Source organism: Alligator mississippiensis, chromosome 1 (genome assembly GCF_030867095.1).
Source record: "Alligator mississippiensis isolate rAllMis1 chromosome 1, rAllMis1, whole genome shotgun sequence".
NCBI lineage: Eukaryota > Metazoa > Chordata > Crocodylia > Alligatoridae > Alligator > Alligator mississippiensis.
This window is the reverse complement of record NC_081824.1, coordinates 112,530,361-112,550,697: the sequence shown is the minus strand read 5'-3', so window position 1 is coordinate 112,550,697 and position 20,337 is coordinate 112,530,361. Positions and strand designations below refer to the sequence as shown.

General features: G+C 42.5%; 1 protein-coding gene across 1 annotated transcript in view; it reads right to left on the bottom strand.

The window, feature by feature from the left end:
* LAMA2 (laminin subunit alpha 2) overlaps window positions 1-20,337 on the bottom strand; it is a 630,290-nt gene that overhangs the window by 30,609 nt on the left and 579,344 nt on the right. The window contains exons 49-53 of the mRNA XM_019479551.2: window positions 18,751-18,913; window positions 15,821-15,965; window positions 14,348-14,486; window positions 8,887-9,007; window positions 1,369-1,545 (exon numbers count right to left, since the gene is read on the bottom strand). Coding sequence (XP_019335096.2) covers window positions 1,369-1,545; window positions 8,887-9,007; window positions 14,348-14,486; window positions 15,821-15,965; window positions 18,751-18,913 — 745 coding nt within the window. The remainder of the gene's footprint in view (window positions 1-1,368; window positions 1,546-8,886; window positions 9,008-14,347; window positions 14,487-15,820; window positions 15,966-18,750; window positions 18,914-20,337) is intronic.

Below are 20,337 nucleotides of genomic sequence, written 5' to 3'. Positions count from 1 at the left end.
TTTATTGATTTATTTATTTAAAAAAAAAAAAAAGTTGGGGCAGGATATAAATGGTTTACATTAAAAACAAATATGACCCAGTGATTTAGTTAGTCTATAAGGTGCACTCTACCCTGTCTTCATCCTGTATCTTCCAGTAGTGGCTCCAAACACTGTATTAATATTTAAGGGCCTTACACTGCATTGAAGTCTATGTGAAGTTTTTAGTTTCCAAAAAAAGCAAAATGAGGCTTACTGATACAGTGTTTAGTTGCTGATAAGTGATGCCTGCAATATTTATTTAATTCTTCCCCCTCCACCAAATAACCATTGCCTGAGTAGTCCTGAGGAGAACCAAATAGTAACACTTCATTATTCAGGTCTGAGAAAAAGAATGGAAACAAATATAGTTCACAAAAATAAACCAGCTGGTGTAGAAGCTAAAAAGTAGATGCTGTTGGAGAAATTATTGAGAGAAATTCACAACAGGACTACAAAAATTGTCCTGCCATTACACCAAAACCTTCCAGCTCTGCTCAGTGTTGGTACATTATGTAGCCTGACCCAACAAATGAAATTATGAACTGCTAGAATTATGAAGGCTTCAAATAAAGTTACAGTCCCTAATTCAGTTAATTGTTGATGCAAATATTGCTGAACTTTCATCTTATTTTTTCCCTCAGACATGGGTAAGCCTTATTAAAAAGCACTAGACTTTCACTTCAGCATTGCCAGCAGATTGAGGGAAGTAATTATTCCCCTCTATTCTGCACTGGTAAAACCACATTTGGAGTGCTGTGTCCAGTTTTGGGCCCCCCACTCTGAAAAGGATGTGGGAAAACTGGAGAGAGTCCAGCAGAAGGCAATGCTTAGAGGACTGAGGAACATGACATAAGAGAAGAGGCTGAGGGAACTGGGCTTTAGTCTGCAGAAAAGAAGACTGAGGGGGGATTTGGTAGCCTTTAACTCCCTGAAGGGCGGTTCCAAAGAGCATGGAGCTGGACTGTTCTCAGTGCTGGCTGATGACAGAACAAGGAGCAATGCTCTTAAGTTGCAGCAGGGGAGGTTTAGATTGGATATTAGGAAAAACTTTTTCACTTGGAGGGTAGTAAAGCACTGGAATGGGTTACCGAGAAATGTGGTGGAATTTCCATCCTTGGAGGTTTCTAAGGCCTGGTTCAGCAAGGCCTTGGCTGGAATGATCTAGTTGTGGATGGTCCTGCTTTGAGCAGAGGGCTGGAGTAGATGATCTCCTGAGGTCCCTAATTTGTTAGATCCTATGATTCATACATACTCCCAGTAAATGGAATGGATAGAAACAACAAGTTGTGTAGAAAAACCCAGCAGAAGCAACAGGTTTTCCATATCTTCTCCTGCATTGTTCTGTACCTGCCCAGTCTGTCTGCGTTTTCTCCTTGGAGGTATGGGTGTCCCACCCATACCAAACAAGATGACCCCAGACTCATTCTTGGTGCTGAAGGACAGGTTGATTTCTGTACCCATATCAAATGAGGCAGGCTGCAGTTCTATGAAACCTGGTTTGGGGAAGCTAACTGTGTAAATGTTCTGCGAAAGGAAAAGGACAAAGAAAGTGAATTCATATGACTGAAAACAAAGTACACACTCTCAGAAAGATATGTTAAATTACACGTTATGAAATAAAAATACTAAACATCCATTAATCTGTTATATCAGTCATTGGAACAATTCTGGAGTTTTGTGTTCAATGTGAATGAGATGTTTACATAGTTTTGGCCTTAATTCAGAATATCCTGTTGCTTTATGGTAGACTGCTTGGCTAGGTACAGGCTTTCAAAAAGCCTGAGGCAGAATCAATCTAAGTTATGCTGTTTTCTGTAAGTGGCATAGTTAATTTAGATCTGGAATGAACAGAGCACACATTCACCTTTTGGTAGGGGAGGGGATAAATCTTAGACCAGGTTCTGCCATTTTTAAATCAGTCTATGTGTACCGAACTTTTGTTCTGTTACAGTTATAGATCAGTTTCCTATCACTTACATGGGTAAAGTGTAATACCTGTACCTGGCCCTTATGGTTATTGTAATTGAACTGTATTGTAATTGTTTTGCCTTGAATTAATACGGTACATTCTGGTTTCTTACATTTAAACAGAAATAACGTGAACATGCTCCAGATTCTACTATTTGTCAGATTTGATCAGAATATATTTTACATTAATCATTTATCATTGCCATAACATCTATAAGTATTATTGCTTCATTGATGAGCCAAGTGCATGAATGAAGTATGCACTGCTCATGGCACAACTGCTTTGCACACTAGCAGATATTGGCACAATTTAAAGAGTGCAGTATGTTATCTAATAATAAATGAATGTATCCTATATGAGATTTTCTGTTAACTGTTGCCAAATTGTGGATCATTCTGTAGTAGGGCACTGGGCTGCATCTGCTCTTTTAAGGGAGCTAGTAGCCTGAGAAGCTGCTTGCAGGTGGTGCAGGGGGCTAATGAGAGGCTCACCTGACGGGAGAAAAGAGCTCAGACTGGAGTGCTATAAGTCCAAAGCCTGAGCTGGTCAGTCAGTCTCTCCCTGGTAGCCACAAGGGAGCTCTGGGCAGCAGCGCTTCTGAAGGGACTGGAATTTGTATAACTAACTCTGCAGACCTGGGAGCAGAGGCAAGTCCCATGGACAGAGAAGGACTGAGTTTTACAGGCAAGTGGCCTTTCTTTTATTTGAGCCTACAAAAGGTCCTGGTGCTTGCAGAAAGGCTAAGCAGGACCAGGGGTCTGGGAGCCCAGATAAGGGGTGGTGTGCAGGACCAGAGGTCCAAGAGTCCAGGAAGGGACCGTGTAAAGGACCAGGGGGGTCAAAAGGCCCAAGGCGGGGGTGAGCACATAACTCAGCAACATCACAAAGAGAGAACACCCATGAGGCTTCGGGCAAGGTGTAGGGTAGGTATAGAGCCATACAAGGAGCCCTTAAGGTGACAGGTACCTGGTTTGGATGGGAACAGATATGAATCTAATAAATGTAAATGATTTTGATATTATTTGGATTGAATCTTTAGTTCTTCCATCATATAGTTCTTCCATCATATAGTAAAATCAGCCTGTGCTACTGTATATGCCCAAAAAAGTTCTAGATATTGGGGGGGAGGGAGGGGGGGCATGAGGCCCTGTTAGGCACCAGTAAACTAATAAATGTTGTCATAGGTTAGTACTTGAAGACATAAGTGCTATCCTATGGTGGTATTATTTAATGCATAGCAATACACATGTAGATGCTGACTGGGTTGGGTAGGGAATGAGGATGCTGCAATGCAGGGGCTGCCCGCTGGCTCGCCCTGCACTGGAGCACCCTTGTGCCCCAGTCAGCCTCTCCATGGGCTGGCAGGCTGATCCCCTAGGTCCCCTGCTAGCTGGGGCTGCTCTGACCTGGCTCAATGTGCTGTGGTCCCAAGCGCATGCGTAAACGCAGTGCCTGGGAGCAATAAATTCCAGCATGAACTGCACTGGAGTTTATTGCATTGTGCTAATTGCACCCACAGAGAAAAGAAATTTCACTGTGGGCTCTTCTATGTTCCATGCAATTCTTTCAGGTTGGGAGAATGTTCCCTTTGTCTGGAGAATTAAGGCATTAACCCACTCCCAAACCTAGGATTTGATATTTTTTCAGCTCATACATATTAAACTAAGCCCGCTGGGGAACGGGGGGACTACCGCCACTGCTGGCCCGCTGAGCAATCCTTGCAAAGCCAGCAGATCACGGCACTCAAGGGAGCCCACCCCAGCCCTGGTAAAATCTGTGGGCAAGGAAGGAGCCCCCCAGGGGGCACTTGCCTGCCTGTACACAAATGCCAGGAGCTTGGGGAATAAGCAGGAGGAGCTCATCCTCCTGCTCAGTGCAAACAATTACCATGTCATATGGATCACGGAGACCTGGTGGGACTCCACCCATGACTGGACCATGGGGATAGATGGCTATACCCTGTACAGGAGGGATCGTGTAGAGAAAAGGGGTGGGGGTGTAGCTCTCTATGTTAAGGAAAGCTACGCGTCCCTGCAAGCTGATATTGGCGACCAGGGTGGACGGCTGGAGACCCTCTGGGTTAAAATCCGTGGGGAACACGGCACGGGGGACACAATGGTGGGAGTCTATTACAGACCTCCCACCCAAAGTCCTGAGCTAGACCAGGAGTTTGCCCAGGAACTGGCTGAGGCAGCTTGCTCCAGGACCATGGTTGTCATGGGTGACTTCAATTACCCAGACATCTTGTGGGAGGATCGCTCAGCAAAATCTGAGCGGTCACAGAGCTTCCTCTCGTGCGTGGATGACCTCTACCTGACTCAAGAAGTCTATGGGCCAACGAGAGGCAAAGCGCTGCTCGACCTGGTGCTGGCTACTGGGGAGGACCTAGTCGGCGACCTAGTGATCGATGGGAAGCTGGGTGACAGCGACCACGAGCTGATCACCTTCACCATCCGCCGAAAAGCTGGCAAGTCAGTCAGCAACAGGCAAGTCCTTGACTTCAGGAAAGCTGACTTTGACAAGCTCAGGAGGCTTGTCAGTGAGGCCCTAAGGGACTGTGACCACAGGGAGAGGGGAGTTCAAGAAGAGTGGCTGTTCCTCAAGGGAGCGATCCTCAATGCACAAACTAAGTCTATTCCATCTTGGAGGAAAGGCAGCAAGAGGGCACAGCAGCCCCCCTGGCTCTCCAGGGACCTAGCAGACCTCCTGAGGCTAAAAAGAAAGGCCTACAAAGGATGGAGGATGGGAGTCACCTCCAAGGAGGATTATTCTGCACTGGTCCGGTCCTGTAGGGAGCTGACCAGGAAAGCCAAGGCTGCAAGTGAACTCCAGCTAGCTTTGAGCATCAAGGACAATAAAAAGTTCTTTTTCAGATACGTGGGGAGCCGGAGGAAAAGCAGGGGCAACGTTGGACCCCTGCTGAACCAGATGGGGCAACTGACAACTGACGCCCAGGAAAAAGCCAACCAATTAAATAGGTACTTTGCGTCGGTCTTTCATCAGCCCCATGGGACACCCGTGCCCGCTACAGGGCCGGGAAGTCCGGGTGAGGGTGATCCCCTGCCCTCCATTAATGCTGACTTTGTGAAGGAACATCTTGAGAAGCTGGATACCTTCAAGTCAGCCGGCCCTGACAATCTTCACCCCAGGGTACTCAAGGAGCTGGCGAGCATCATAGCCCAGCCTCTAGCGCGGATCTTTGAAAACTCTTGGCGCTCTGGTGTAGTGCCCGAAGACTGGAAGAAGGCCAACGTGGTGCCTATCTTCAAGAAAGGGAGGAAAGTGGATCCGGCTAACTATAGGCCCATCAGCCTGACTTCTATCCCGGGGAAGATCTTAGAAAAGTTTATTAAGGAGGCCATCCTTAATGGACTGGCCGACGCCAACATCTTAAGGGATAGCCAGCACGGGTTTGTTGTGGGTAGGTCTTGTTTGACCAATCTCATTTCCTTCTACGACCAGGTGACCTATCACCTGGACAAGGGAGATGAGATTGATGTCATATATCTTGACTTCAAAAAAGCCTTCGATCTGGTGTCCCATGATCGTTTCTTGGAGAAACTGGCCAATTGTCGCCTTGGGTCCCCCACGATCCACTGGCTGGAAAATTGGCTCCGGGGTCGGACCCAGAGGGTAGTAATTGATGGAAGTCACTCATCGTGGTGTCCTGTGACCAGTGGGGTCCCCCAGGGCTCTGTCCTTGGACCCATACTGTTCAACATCTTCATTAATGATGTGGACACTGGAGTCAGAAGCGGACTGGCCAAGTTCGCCGATGACACCAAACTTTGGGGCAAAGCATCCACACCAGAAGACAGGCGGATGATCCAGGCTGACCTGGACAGGCTCAGCAAGTGGGCGGATGAGAATCTGATGGTGTTCAACGCCGATAAATGCAAGGTTCTCCACCTTGGGGAAAAAAAACCTGCAGCATCTTTATAGGCTCAGCAGTGCTATGTTGGTTAGCACTATGGAAGAAAGAGACTTGGGGGTCATCATTGACCACAAGATGAACATGAGCCTGCAATGCGATGCTGCGGCTAGTAAAGCGACCAAAACGCTGGCTTGCATCCATAGATGCTTCTCAAGCAAATCCCGGGACGTCATTCTCCCCCTGTACTCGGCCTTAGTGAGGCCGCAGCTGGAGTACTGCGTCCAGTTTTGGGCTCCACAATTCAAAAAGGATGTGGAGAAGCTTGAGAGAGTCCAGAGAAGAGCCACGCGCGTGATCAGAGGTCAGGGAAGCAGACCCTACGATGACAGGCTGAGAGCCCTGGGGCTCTTTAGCCTGAAAAAGCGCAGGCTCAGGGGTGATCTGATGGCCACCTACAAGTTTATCGGGGTGACCACCAGTATCTAGGGGAACGTTTGTTCACCAGAGCGCCCCAAGGGATGACGAGGACGAATGGTCACAAACTACTACAAGATCGTTTCAGGCTGGACATAAGGAAGAATTTCTTTACTGTCCGAGCCCCGAAGGTCTGGAACAGCCTGCCACCGGAGGTTGTTCAAGCGCCTTCATTGAACACCTTCAAGATGAAACTGGATGCTTATCTTGCTGGGATCCTATGACCCCAGCTGACGTCCTGCCCTTTGGGTGGGGGGCTGGACTCGATGATCTTCCAAGGTCCCTTCCAGCCCTAATGTCTATGAAATCTATGAAATATTAAAAGCCTGTTCACTTAATTAAAGATACCAAATTGATACTTACAATTAAAACAAATTATACCACTTATGCCATCACTTATTTTATATTTATCTATCCATTATTATGTACATTTATACATAATATGCCTGTCAATTCAGTGGGTAGCTATTAAAAATAAATGACCTGCAAAGCATTATTATGGGGAACTGATCTGCATTTTCCTGTATCATGATCACAAACCATCACTACTATTAATAATCTAACAACAACTTGCGTTTGAAATCTTGATGAGATGACTTAGATGGGTCACAGACTTGCACAGAGCTGACATGCCTGATAGAGGATTTGGATTCTAGTGTAGCACATGAATGTCAGGGATTGTTCACAAAAATTTGATGCAGGTCCCATGGCCAAGTGACATTTTTATAGCATTCACTAGGCAGTGCTACACATGCAATTAGTGCACATGAACAAACTCTAGAGTTTATTGCTCCAGAGTGTTTTGCTCCTGGACATGCCATTTGAATGTGTGCCCAAGAGCAATCAACTCCAAAGCAATCAACTCCAGAGCTTATTCAAGCACAACACATGGAGCCCAGTCACAGCAGATCCAGCTGGCATGGGACCCTGGCACTGAAGCACTCATGTGCCCCAGCCAGCTGGGTCATCATCTACATGTCCACCGCTGGGCATGAAAAAACTCTGCAGCAGGTTAGTACTGGTATTTATAAGTACTACCCTGCTGTGGGAGTTTATTAGTTTCCTGCACCCTAATGTGGGCACATGTGTAGAGGCTGAGACATTTACTATGGAGCTAATTAGTCAGCTCTGCAGTAAAAGTCTCTTATAGATATGCCCACTGCCTACATAACCTGGCATCCACAGTGAGCCTTCAGGAGACTGACTTTCGTGACCAGTCCCAAAAAAGAGACCTTTCCTTCAATATCTGATTTATATAGCCATTGTGAACCCTATAGTATTCATTCATTCATTCATTCATTCATTCAAATACCTCTATTCTGTGAAATAGAAGGAAAGGACAAATGGCTGCAATTCAAGATATGTGTGGTTTATTGTCAGATCTGCCACAAATAGCTCTGAGATACTGTACAGTTCCTTACAACTTATTTGTATCTAAGACTCCTCATCTATACTATCGAGATAATAGTATGGATCTAACATGGCCATGTACAGTTAATCAGTTTCTACCAGGAGAACTGCTAATCTCCAGGAAGAAACCACAAATATGCAGAAGTTCCAGCTTTTTTTCTTGGAGTAAAATGGCCACTCCAGCAGAAAAATAACCTGACTATATGAGGTAGAAATCACTCCCAGCAGAGTTTTTCCTGGAAGACTGAATGTCTATATACTTTCTGCTGGCTTAACTCCTCCAGGGACCAGAAGGACTGGAGCCAGGGGAAAAGACTCCCATACCTGCCAGAGACCAGGGTCATCCCAGTCTGGAGAAAACATGAGGGACAACTGCTCCCTCCCCTCCCATTTTAGAGGAGGCGAGGAACAGTTACCAACTGTTCCCCACCTGTTTTTCATTCTGGAGTCCCTGGTGTGAGAAGCAGGAAGGGAGCTTTACCATGATCCTCTGTCTGCTTAGCTGTTGGGCACTGGGAGTTGAGCACAGGGAGTAGTGCTATGAGCCCCATATGTGCTTCTTATAGCGGAGTCCTGGTAAGGGAAGTAGGCAAAGGGCTTTGCACCATTGCTCCAGTCCACGCCAGGAACAGGGGGATTGGAGCAGTCCAAGCCTTCCCCAGACTGGGGTCACCCTACTCTCTGAAGAGAGGGCAATTGAAGATTTACTGTCTATACTGCTCCCTCTGCTATTACTATTTGGACATAGACACAATTATTTTTAATGCAGTTTGTTATATGGGGGACTTTGAATGGGTTCTCAACCTACGCTCAGGAGTCTGAACATGCAATAAATACTACTGTTTGTGAAATACTTCATGATCCTTTATAGTTAATGAAGTCATAACCATTATATATAAATACCACAATTTACATAATTACATCTGGGTTTTTCAAAACATGCTCCTAATTGTCCTGACCCTGTTGTCATTAAAAACAATGAATGACTCCCACTGACTTGTGTAAGTTGGAGCAAAAGCTAAGTTAGTGCTTTTCAAAATCCCACCATTTCTGAAATATATGGTTAATGTCATTCTATTAGCCACGCCAGACAATATTTTTACCCTTTGAGGCCAAAGCATATAGGAGATGGACTTACCTCCAGTGTGCAGCCTTTGATTATGCCTACAAAATCAGGGCTGCTTAGTATATTATATGGTGTTCGTGAAATTTCAATATCTCTGAGGCAACCAGCATATTTCTTTAAATTCACTTCAGGCCTGCAAAAACAATATTAAAATCAAATGCAACATTTTTCCTAGACAAATCCATAGACTTTCTTAAGCAGGTACACATGCACCCACACATATACACATATGTGCATTCATGGTCCCAGAGATACTTTGTTGTAGTTTTTTAAATGGGTGCATGCACACATTGAGTACGTTCTGCCTTTCATCATCCATCAGCTCACAGTGCATTCTGTCTTCCATCATTCATCAAAGGTGTAAAGGGATATTCAACTCATCTCCAGTGAGAACAGTCCTTTTTTTTCTACTTTTTTAAGGAATGCTGTCACCTTTTGTGTTTAAACACAGTGAACTATGAAATAAGTAGGTAGTTGTTCTCTAGGCAAGGCAGAAAGATGCAGGCTGGGAAATCATAACAACAAGGAAAGACCTTGACTGGAAGACAAATGTTTCTTTCATCTGCATGCACACTAGATCTTGATGAAAGAGGGACTTTCATAACTGCAGATGTTTAGGATGAAATATTTGCCAAAAACTGCAAGAATATTTCATTCTGAGTCCTGGATATTTTTTCTGATAAAATAATTTTTCTTGTTTTGGGAGCCCATCATGTTCACATCGGCTGAGCTTCATTCCTTAACTATTGCTCATTTTTATTTTTAAACGCCATTCTATAAAAGCTGTGGCATATTTCAGCTGCACTATCCTTTCCTGAAAAGTCAAAGAAAACAAAGCACTTGGGTTGTGATCTGGAACCTAATTATATACCCAATACGGGAAGAGTATTCTAAAGTAATTGCAGAACACCTATGTTATAGTTTATATGGCATTTCAATGACAGGCAAGATGACAAAAGCCCTGAGAATTCCACTATAACCAGCATGCTGGTTATAGATCCTTCTGTTCTGAGGTCACTAAATCAAGTCCCAAGAATTGAGGCTAAGTTTGTACTTTATTATATTCATTTGCCACCAATTTGACAGGGAAAAAAAGTTCCATGAACTCCACTTCAACTGTAAATAGAAGCCTTTTAAGTAACAATCCAAAAGGAGCAACAGTACTTGTAGTTAATTCACCAATACATATTATTACAGCCATTGTAAATGATCACACACTCCTCATGGGACATACGGACAATCTGACCACCCAAACAAAAGAAATTTTTTTTCCAAAAGTATCAAAGGAACTAAGATTCAGCACCCTGGAAGATCAGTTTGAATGGTTTTCAAGGATGTTAATTACAGAATGACATGGTTTAACACAGATGATTTGCAACTGTACGTTTTGGAAATGAAAGCCATTCTTTGCATTATAGCCATCTCAGCAAGCACAGCATAGTTTCTGACCATTTTGCATCCTTTATCCAAGTTCAAGTAAGCATCTGATTTACTAAAATCACTCTCCCCGTGCTTTATTTGTAACCATCTGGTTATACTTGCCTTTCACTTTCAAATTTTTTCCTCCCCCCCACCCCCTTTTTTTTTTTTTACTGCTTCTTTATAGATTGATCTGCCTGGTAGCAGAGCTGTTTTGCTATTTCACTCCCAGCTATTGCTTTCAGTTGCCCAATACAGCCACACTGCACAAATGCTCATATGGTGGATAGTCTCTGCCTTCCACAGAACATTCCCCACTTTCCCCCACCCCACCTTTTACACTACTATGTCTGGTTTAAAAAATTTGTATTTCTCATCCTACAACTCCTAACTGTATGCTATGAAATATGTGACACATCTCCTTCGTTCCCTGGTTTTGTAGTTGTATGAATTCCCCAACAAGGTGAAATTTCATCCAGCTATTTCCTGAGGTTCACATCTTTGCTTTTCTTTTTTTCTTTTTTCTGTTAAGGTGGAAGTTTGGGATAGCCCAAAATAAATTCAGAAACACAAACCAAGCCAAAAGGAAACAGGTGGGTTGAAACCAACCCAAAAGGTGTTAATTCCCCACCCTTAAACCCAAGCTGGCAAGTTCCACACAGATATGTATCTACTGTTCCTGCTGCATTCAGAAATGAATGCTGCAGCAGTCCCTGCATGGAGGCCCCTGACCCCATGGATCTATACTGCCTTTATGTAGAGTGGAGAGTGGACGTGAACTTTTAAACATGGCCGGCACCCTGTTTTGTTTCTGTAGAACTCCAATATAATAAGCAAAAAATATAACACAGCAGAAATAAGCAGCTGTGTAAAGAAGCTAGAAAGTTGTTTCTGGAGGTGTTTGTACAGCACGCAGCATGACAGCGTTAAGCACTTAGGAGCAGCTTTGCTTGTTGCAGCAGGAGCCACTTGCTGAATTAACAGCCCCAGGGTAACAGCTGGTATAGATAGTACCCACACACTGCTTCTTGATCCAAGCTGCACTTAACTCATGCAAGTCATGCAGATAATTAATTATCTTTACCTTGCTTTCATACTAGGATAAAAAAGAAAGACAAAATAACATTACTTTTAATTATATTCATTGTAGCAAATAGCATTCCTTATCAAGATTCAGAACATTTCAGATTGAAACAGATTTTAGATAACTCAAGTGGAAACAGATGTTGGGGTAGTGACATTCTTTTAATTTGTATACATATGCCCCAGACATTGTCAGGCTAGAATAATTAACAGTGTCACCCCCCTCCCAAAAGTCTGCCTTAAAATTTAATTTAGATCAATAAACTTTTATTATTTTTTGCTACAATATGTTATGAGTAAGAGAAAATCATATCAAAGAAATTGGCAAGAGACAGGTCTGGGACTAGCACTCAGTCTGGCGCATTTACAAAGTCACAGGTACTGCAATGTCTTCTGCCTGAAGCAGCTCAAACTCTCTCTTTGGTAAGGATTTCCTGTAATATGCATCTTGCACCAAGTCATGACTGATTAATCATAGCTGTAGGCAAAATGTTTACTACAGTTTCATGCTTTAGGGTTTTTGGTTGTAGCCATGTTGGTCTAAGGACGTAGGCAGACAAAGTTCGTTGGGTGAATGTGATATCTTTTATTAGACCAACTAAATAATTGGAAAAAATGTTCTTTGCAAGTTGAATCTGATGGTGTTTTGTGTGCTCTCCTGGAAAGAATAAAAGTCAATATGCAAAATGCAGGTCTGTGAAAATGCAAATGGATGGCAGTGAGGATGAGGGAATGGGAGACAACAGGTGTGAGACAGGTAGGTTGCAGGGGTGGGGGGGTAGGAGGAAGGTTGAGCTGGTGATAAAATGTAGCTGGTAAAATGCAGACAGTTTACTTGGGGTTAAGTCAGGTTATAATGTGCCATAAATCCAATGTCTATATTTAGTCCATGATTTTTTGTGTCCAGTAGATTGTTGAAGTGAAGTTTGTAGGCTCATCTACAAAAGGTGTGTACATTCCCTTTGAGGATTAGAACTGAGAGACTGGAGAGAGAGTGGTGTCTTGTGAGAAGTGTGCACCCCACCAGTAATTGCGTATTCTTGCCTTTGATAGATTTCTAGTGTGCGTTCATTCTGGTGCGCAGTTGTTTTCTGGTTTCTCCTACATATTTTCCATCAGGGCATTCAGTGCACTGGATGAGATATATAACATTTATGGAGGTGCAGGTGTAAGATCCAGGAATGATGATGGTTCCGTTGTAGGGTATAGTTATTGTGGGAGTGGGGGAGATGTGTTGGCAGGTTTTATATTTCTTGTCCTGCCATGGTCTGGATTCATTTGGAAGTTTGCTTCTGATGAAGAGGTTGGTGAAGTTCGGTGTTTTATGGATGGCACACTGTAAGCTGCCTGTCATCTGATAACCCCAGGTAACCTGTCTGCATTTTACCGGCTACATTCTATCAGGAGCTCAACATTCCCCTTTGCCCCCACACCGACCTGTCTTACACCTATAGTTTCCCATTCCCTCTGATCCTCTCTGCCATGCATTTGCATTTTCACAGACCTCCATTTTGCATATTGGCTTCCATTCCACCCAGGAGAGCACACAAAAACCACCAGACTCTCCCTATGCCTGAAGAAGGGTGTTTGTGCCTAAAAGCTTGCAAAGAACAATTTTTCCAGCTATTTAGTTGATCTAATAAAAGATATTACATTTACCCAAAGAACCTTGTCTATCACAGTTTCATGAGCTCTGCTCTGCTGTACTTGGTTTCCTAAGCAACGACAAAACGATATGTGTACGAATAATTTCTCCACATACTTTGGCAGACACCACTGCATATTGCATAATATAACGTGGTATTTCATGAGTGAAACAGCTTGGGTCCTTTTATTAGAGCATAAACTGACATCAGAGGTATAATAAATGAAAATTAACTAACTAGTAAATTAGCAAATATGCCTGTTTTCCCTTTTGATGTGACGCATCCCACTGATCCACAGATAGGCTTTGTTATGCACAAGGTGATGTTAAGAATGTCTTTATGACATGTAGATGAAGCTAACATTGACTAATAGTCTTGGTTTTGTTATAGTTCATCTGCTCATTGAGACACAGAGAGGTCCTTTCCCCTCTATAATTGCGGAATGTTTATTTTAATTTCAGAAGGGTTTTTCAGGTTATTTAAAAGCACCTATGCCTGTGATCTTAGACCAACATGGCTACAACCAACAGCCCTGAAAAGCACGTATTGCATTCCAGCATATATTTTTTCAACTATCAAATATTAAAGCATATTGAAAATAATATGATCTCTCTGATACATAATACTATTTACAGGAACAGCTTTGCTGGAGTAAGCAGTTGAATATTTGATCTTCAGAAAAAAATATAACCAAGGTTTAGTATATATAAAGCATACTATATGATATTTTAAGTATATTCCTAATAATTCCTGAACACAATGAAAGTTTTGAGTAAGAGTTCAAAACTAGAACTTTTGTCCTCAAATGGATTTCAGAGTAACTACAGGCTGAAATATGTTTTACATAAATGCTGATAGTAGTCTGGATTCTGCAAAGGCTTACTCATAAGCAATACTCAACTTCAGTAGGACTACCTATGCGTAACTTTAAATACATGTTTAGGTCAATGCAGGACAAGACCTCAATTTGGTCATACAAGTTTTGATCTGCAAATAGCATTCCTCTCGGAAAGAAAGGAAAGCACTAAGAAAAGCTCAGCTACATTATTGTCATTCTACACAGAAACAGGAGGCTATTTTCCTGGCTCATGCTGTATTTGACTGAAGCAGTGAACAACTTAAGATAGCTTAAGGAATGCAATGGCACTTAGAGAGGTTGTTATCAGTCAAGAGCATTAGTGCTTGGTGCCTTTAGTCCTTCAATTTAAATAGAATTTACCATTTTCTCATTGCAAGTGAACTGAGAATAAATAAGCATAAAGAATAAAATTATATTTTCTCCCCTTTCTTGCCATAGGCAAAGATGTTATTTTCACCCCCCTTACCTCAGGTTTCTCAGTGTTGGCAATCCACCAAAATATATTTTCTCATCTGCTTTCAAGTTAAGTCCAAAGTGGCTTCCTGTTGAAATTGTGGCTATGGTCTCTTCCTGATTCGTGTCTAGGTCTACAATTGATATGTTGGCTGGAAAAACAATTGGTGAAAGTTTTTAAAACAATCTTAAACAATACCGTTCTAATTTGCTCTGTGAAAAACTCAGAAGAATCATCTTTCAGAATGACTGACATTGACTTACAAATTATCAATTATTTGGGCAGTGAGGGACTGGCTACTAGAAGGAGCCCCACCTTTTTCTCTGTTGCTAAAATGCCAAAACAATCCCTTTTCATTCCATCCAGGAAGAACACACACCAACTGCTGAAACTTCCTTAGCCTGACGAAGGGTTTTTGAACCCGAAAGCTTGATTAATAACTTTTCTCCAACTATTTGGGTTGGTCTAATAAAAGATATCAAATTCACCCAAGGAACCTTGTCAAAACAATCCCAGGTATTTTAAAATACATTTTATCCCCAATCCAATTTGGTTTGTTCTCAGTGTCAGTACTTTATTCAGTAAAGAGTGCCAGACAAAATCAAGATGGGACAGATCATCGAAGCTCCAGATTGTTGGTTTCAATCCAACCCAGTTCAGCCATAAGCAAGCTCTTTAACATATGATTTCTGTTCAGCATCACAAGCATATTTTTTTTTGATTATTTCAGTTTACATCACACAAACAAACCAAGCAGCTCTTAAAAAATAATTTCCACAACTGTTAGAAGGCTCAGCAGTTTCATCAAAGGCCAAAACAGAGTGGATATATAGGCTTACTTCCTCCTTAGTACTCTGTGGTCCCTTCTTAGGTTTATATTTTATAAAATTAAAGGTTAAAGACACAACAGCATTTTTTTATAACATTCCTAACCTTTGTAATCCAGGTTCAGTCTCAGTGTATGATACACTGCAAATGAATATTTTATGGTTGCTGTGTTTGTCTACCCAGGTACTGCACTGCCAGCATTTAACTCATTACTTTTTAAAGTAGTGTGGGATACTCAGGTTATGAAAGGTGGGGTACAGCATAAAACCAACTCCTTCTCTAACAGAAATCATGTGGGCTTTTTTTTTTTAAATGAACTTTGAACAAGATCAGGGTACTGTTTGGAAAAAAACCACAAAAACCTTTTTCACTCAAATGTATTTTCGAAAGTAATTTAGCCAGCTGCAAAGCAGAATTATGCCTGGAAATTAAGTTACTGGTTTCAAAAGAAAATCATAAAAGACCTGTTTGACACTGCAATCAGGCACATCTCACCTAAGCCACCTGTAATCTAAGCAAAAGAAGTTGCTAAATCACTTTCTTACAGAACTTTTTAAACCTGGCAATTTTATACATCATCTTCACAGTGATTAGATGGTTAGCTGTGCTTGGTAGGGTAATTAGGAAACTTATGGTGTTATCACTATAAGAACTCACCTTGTTTTTGAATTCTTGACAAGGTGAATGATTTCCATTTCCCATCATTGTGCTTTTGGTTGCTGATAGCAGAAGCTGTACCTGAACCCAGGTCATAGCTAACTTTTATGCGCCCATCACTGAGCTCTACACTCATGAAATCTTTCTGTTAATGAGACAGATTAGACGCATGGTTTAGACATGCTGAATGTTGATTTCTGTTCTGATAAGCAATATTTGACATTAAGCAATCGTTTCATTTTTTTGAGTGACACTATAAAGGTATATTTTAAGCATGTGAAACTACTCGGGTGTTTGATGTCTGTAACTGCAGTACTCTGAAGTGATCTGTCAGTGAGTTGCTTCACTACCTACCTTCTCAGGCAGGTCACTTACTAAACTGGTGGGTTGTCCTTTATATTTGTCTTGTCAGGCTGAAGGACAGGCTATAGCCTACAATTATCTGAAAACTACACTCATCTTTGAGGGTACTCCTGAACTGCAATCAGGAGATATGATTGCAGTGTGGGTAGACATGTCTGAGCCAACTTTAATTTACTGAGCCTGGTGAGCTATAGCAGAAAAGAGGTGGTATGGATTCTAACAGGTAATGTCCCTGAGATAGCACAGTGCAGTGCAATTTGCTGTAATTCTAGTCAACCTCGGGTGTTGATGTCTAAATTGCAAGTACTGGTGGCTGACTGGAGCTGTAGTATAATGAACTACAAAAGCTGGGGCAGACAGTGGCTAGCAGAATTGTTAACCTATTAGGGAGTCAGGGATCTGTGAAAGACAGGATTTAAGAAATGGGAGATTACCACTTCAGGGGCATTAGTCCTGAAAAAATTAAGTCTGTCTTGTTCATAGACTGTTCTGTAAGACCGAGGCTTTTTATTCTGCTTTCTACAGTTAAAAGAAATGTTTGGAGTGGTGAAACATGAACAATACTTGGATTAAGCAAAAGTGTGAGAATGATTATATTTATATACATACTCAATTTTGGGAGAGGAGAAATGGGAACATTTGATAAAACCTGAACTGCAGATACTTACTCATGTCTATTCCCAAATCACTAGGGCAGGGATTCTCAATGATTGTTTCCTACTGTGAGACCACATTTTCAGAGGGAGATTATTTTATGAACCATTCTGCCATGTCTAAAATGACCAAGTACCACTGTGGCATGATAAACCTAATTGCAATTTTCTTCTTCTTCTTTTTAAGTATCACTGTCACATGTTGTTGACTGACTCTTAGTTTCTCTATTGTCAAGATGCAGGGCAGCAGGCAGGGTAATTAGCCCTGGTTACCTGCATGAACCCAGCCTGGACCCCTGCTGATGGCTCCTTGTCTTAACCACTCCTGATCCCCCAGCTGTGTTATTACTGTCTCCTTATGGTGCCTGCTCCTGATTGCCTGGCTCATGAAACTCTAGTTTCAAGCTCCACAGTAACTAGTTACATCCTAGTTCCAGCCTTACTGTTGAGGAGCACCCCAAGAGCATCATAAGCTCTCCTCATCTGTTACCCCAGAGCCATGCAAGGCTCTCCATGGCTGTGACCCCAGGGCCTCAAAAGCTGGGCTTGGTCATGTCCTCAGAATCTTGGAAACTTTAAAACCTGAATTCTGACAATCTTGGTCCTGAAATGAGCTATAGGGAGAAGGTTACTGCCAGAAGTCAGAGCAGCAGGCAGGCTCGTTAGTGCCTCAGTGCCCAGAGAGCTACTCAGCAGGACAAATGCCTCTGTCTAGCTCCTGTCTCCTGTCTGAACCTTTGTTCTTGGTTTCTGCCCATTGGTTCCTAGTTCCAGACTCCAGCCAGTGTCCCTGATGACCTGGCTTGTGGATTCAGTCTGGACCCCTTCTTCTTATTTCTTACCTAGTCTGCTCCAGCTCTCCTGTCTTGTGGCTTTGTTGGGACTCGGGCTTCATGACCTTGCCTGCTCCTGATTCCCTAGCTTTAGTATGAACCTTTAGTATCAAGCCCCAGGGTGACCACCCCCACCATGGTCATAACCCTGGCACCTGTCCTGCCAGTTGTATTAGGCACAAACACTCTCTTAATTATTACTTTACTTTTTCCACCACTTCTTTTGTCCTCTAGTATGGTCCTTAGATGTATCTATCATTTCCCAGGCATGATTTTGGTAATTTGTACCATTGGAAATTTGGGGAGGATCTAGGCCTCACTGAAGTCAGTGATAAAACTCCCGTTGACTTCAGCTGGGTGAGGATGAATTTAAATATGTATACTCCACAACTCCCCTCACTCACATACACAAACTTAGGTCATTTGATTACAATACTTCTGCTGTCATGTACCAGTCACTTCAGACTCCTCAGCTCCTGTGCCAGAAAACCCTCTTCCATCACTGAAGAATCAACCAGCACCTTAGAAGGAGACACTTTTAAAAAAAACTTTCAGTTCTCCTTGTGAGCCCCGTCACTTCCACTTGTATACATATCAGATAAGACCATAGATTTCTATTGTGTTCTGCAACTAAGGAAGCTAAGTGTTTGCCTCATGCTTACATTATTAATGAACACTGGTTATCTTCATATTAATTGAATACATAAACCTCTTTAGTGGACAGCATCTTCAGCTCTGCTATCTAGTTTGTAATCTGAGCATAATAATCGATAGCAAAAATGGTGAAGGGCTTAGCAGGTCTCAGAGCGCTGGCATTAGAAGCCTTGAAAATGTCAGGACTGGCTAGTTGCCGAGACGCTAGTATGACAGTACTGACAGCAAGCTATTCTCTAGTTAATGAGTGTATGTATTCACTAAGTAAGGGTAAGCATATACTCTGGGTTAGTGCATACCCTTTTCAGGCTGAAGGATATGCACTTAAAAGAAATGTGCTGTCCTAGGAATTCAGCAATTGCAAAATAAGAGTGAAACCTGATGAGAAGGGGTTTTTTTGTTTGCTTATTTTTTCATTTTTTTTTACCAAGTCCTGTGTGGCAAGGTACATCAGCAGAGCACTAGAAGAGAAGGTCTTGAATTTGAACATGACCATGGAGACATTGGGATTCCAGCGGATTGGACGGCTCACCATAGCGTAACCATCTCCATCGAACTGAACTGTTCCCTCACTGTCTGCCACCTGTGGGCTAGAAAAGAAGGAAATTCCTCAGCTTCCAACCAGTTTTCCCTATTTCTGCATGTGAAAAAGGAATCTGAAGAGAGTTTGTTTTTATACCAACACATCTTTGACCCCTGAACCTTAAACACAGCCCATGAAATACTAAACAGAGATGTTCTAGGGGGAATATCAGGAAACTGATACAAACCACGAAATGTACAACGACAGACAGCTCATCTTAATCATGGAAAAACAGCCAGATAAGGTGATACTCCACCTTTTTTCAATACCTCAGAGATCAGTACATGTACCAGGGATGTGGAAGGATCAAAGTTCAATGACCCCCTCAGCCTTAAGGGTCTCAAATTCACATATTTTTCCTTCTAGAGAATAGGAGAATACTCTATTTGCTAAGCTATAGACTATTCTGGGTGGTGCACTTCCAACTTTTTTTTGAAAGTGTCCCCAAAAAGAATTGAAGACTTATTCAATCAAAAAGAGACAACATGACTCTCCTGCTTGGAGGGAACATGACACCCAGTACATGTCCTCACTAACCACAGGAATCTCAAGTATCTCTGCTCAGCAAGGAGCCTTGACTAACAACGGCCTGCTAGTTCTTGCTATTTTCTAGATTCAATTTTGTAATATATCAGGTTTCCACAATGGGAAGGCTGACACCCCTTCAAGAAAGGAGGAATATATAGAAAACATGCACAGAGCCCATCCATCATCCTAGATCCCACAAATTTTGCGATATAAGGAAAAATGACCTATTGGAGCTCAAGACTATTAGGGTGAGTCCAATCACAAGACCTTCCTTCTGGAAAGCGTCTGGTCCAAAGGTTATTTAAGGGTTTAAAATGAAATAGTCATGGATAAAATCTACAACTAGTGCTTAGAGCTTCCCTGTTCGCAGGAGAGTGACCTAATCACTGAGCTAGAAAGTCCTGGTCTCTTTTCTTTGGCCTTGTGAATACTGAACCTAGGTCTCTCACTTCCTGGGAAAATGCTCTGGCCCCTGAATGATAGGATAAAAGGGATCGCTACCACGGGCCCCTTTCATGGCCCTGGAGTTAGGCACATAAGGTCCCAAGAAGTGTGGGATTGAAGGTCCATCTTACGTTCAGCATTTCCTGTTGGCTAGCCTAGGTGAGTCTATAACCCTCTCTACATGTTACATGTATCACATAATTAACTGGTTAATTACACAATTACCTTGAAACCAATTACACATGCAAAATACTTATCACAATAAAAAGCTCCAACCAGCTGTAACATTACACCTTGAAAATGTACACTAACTTTATAGTTTAATTCGCCCCTGTGGTGATCCTCCCACCATGGATGTTTCATGCACTATTGGGGTGGGGAGATCATTGCAGTGGTGATACCTTGCTCTAGGGGACATGGGTGCCCCCATGGCTAGGAGCCCCTCAACTAAGGTGTGTG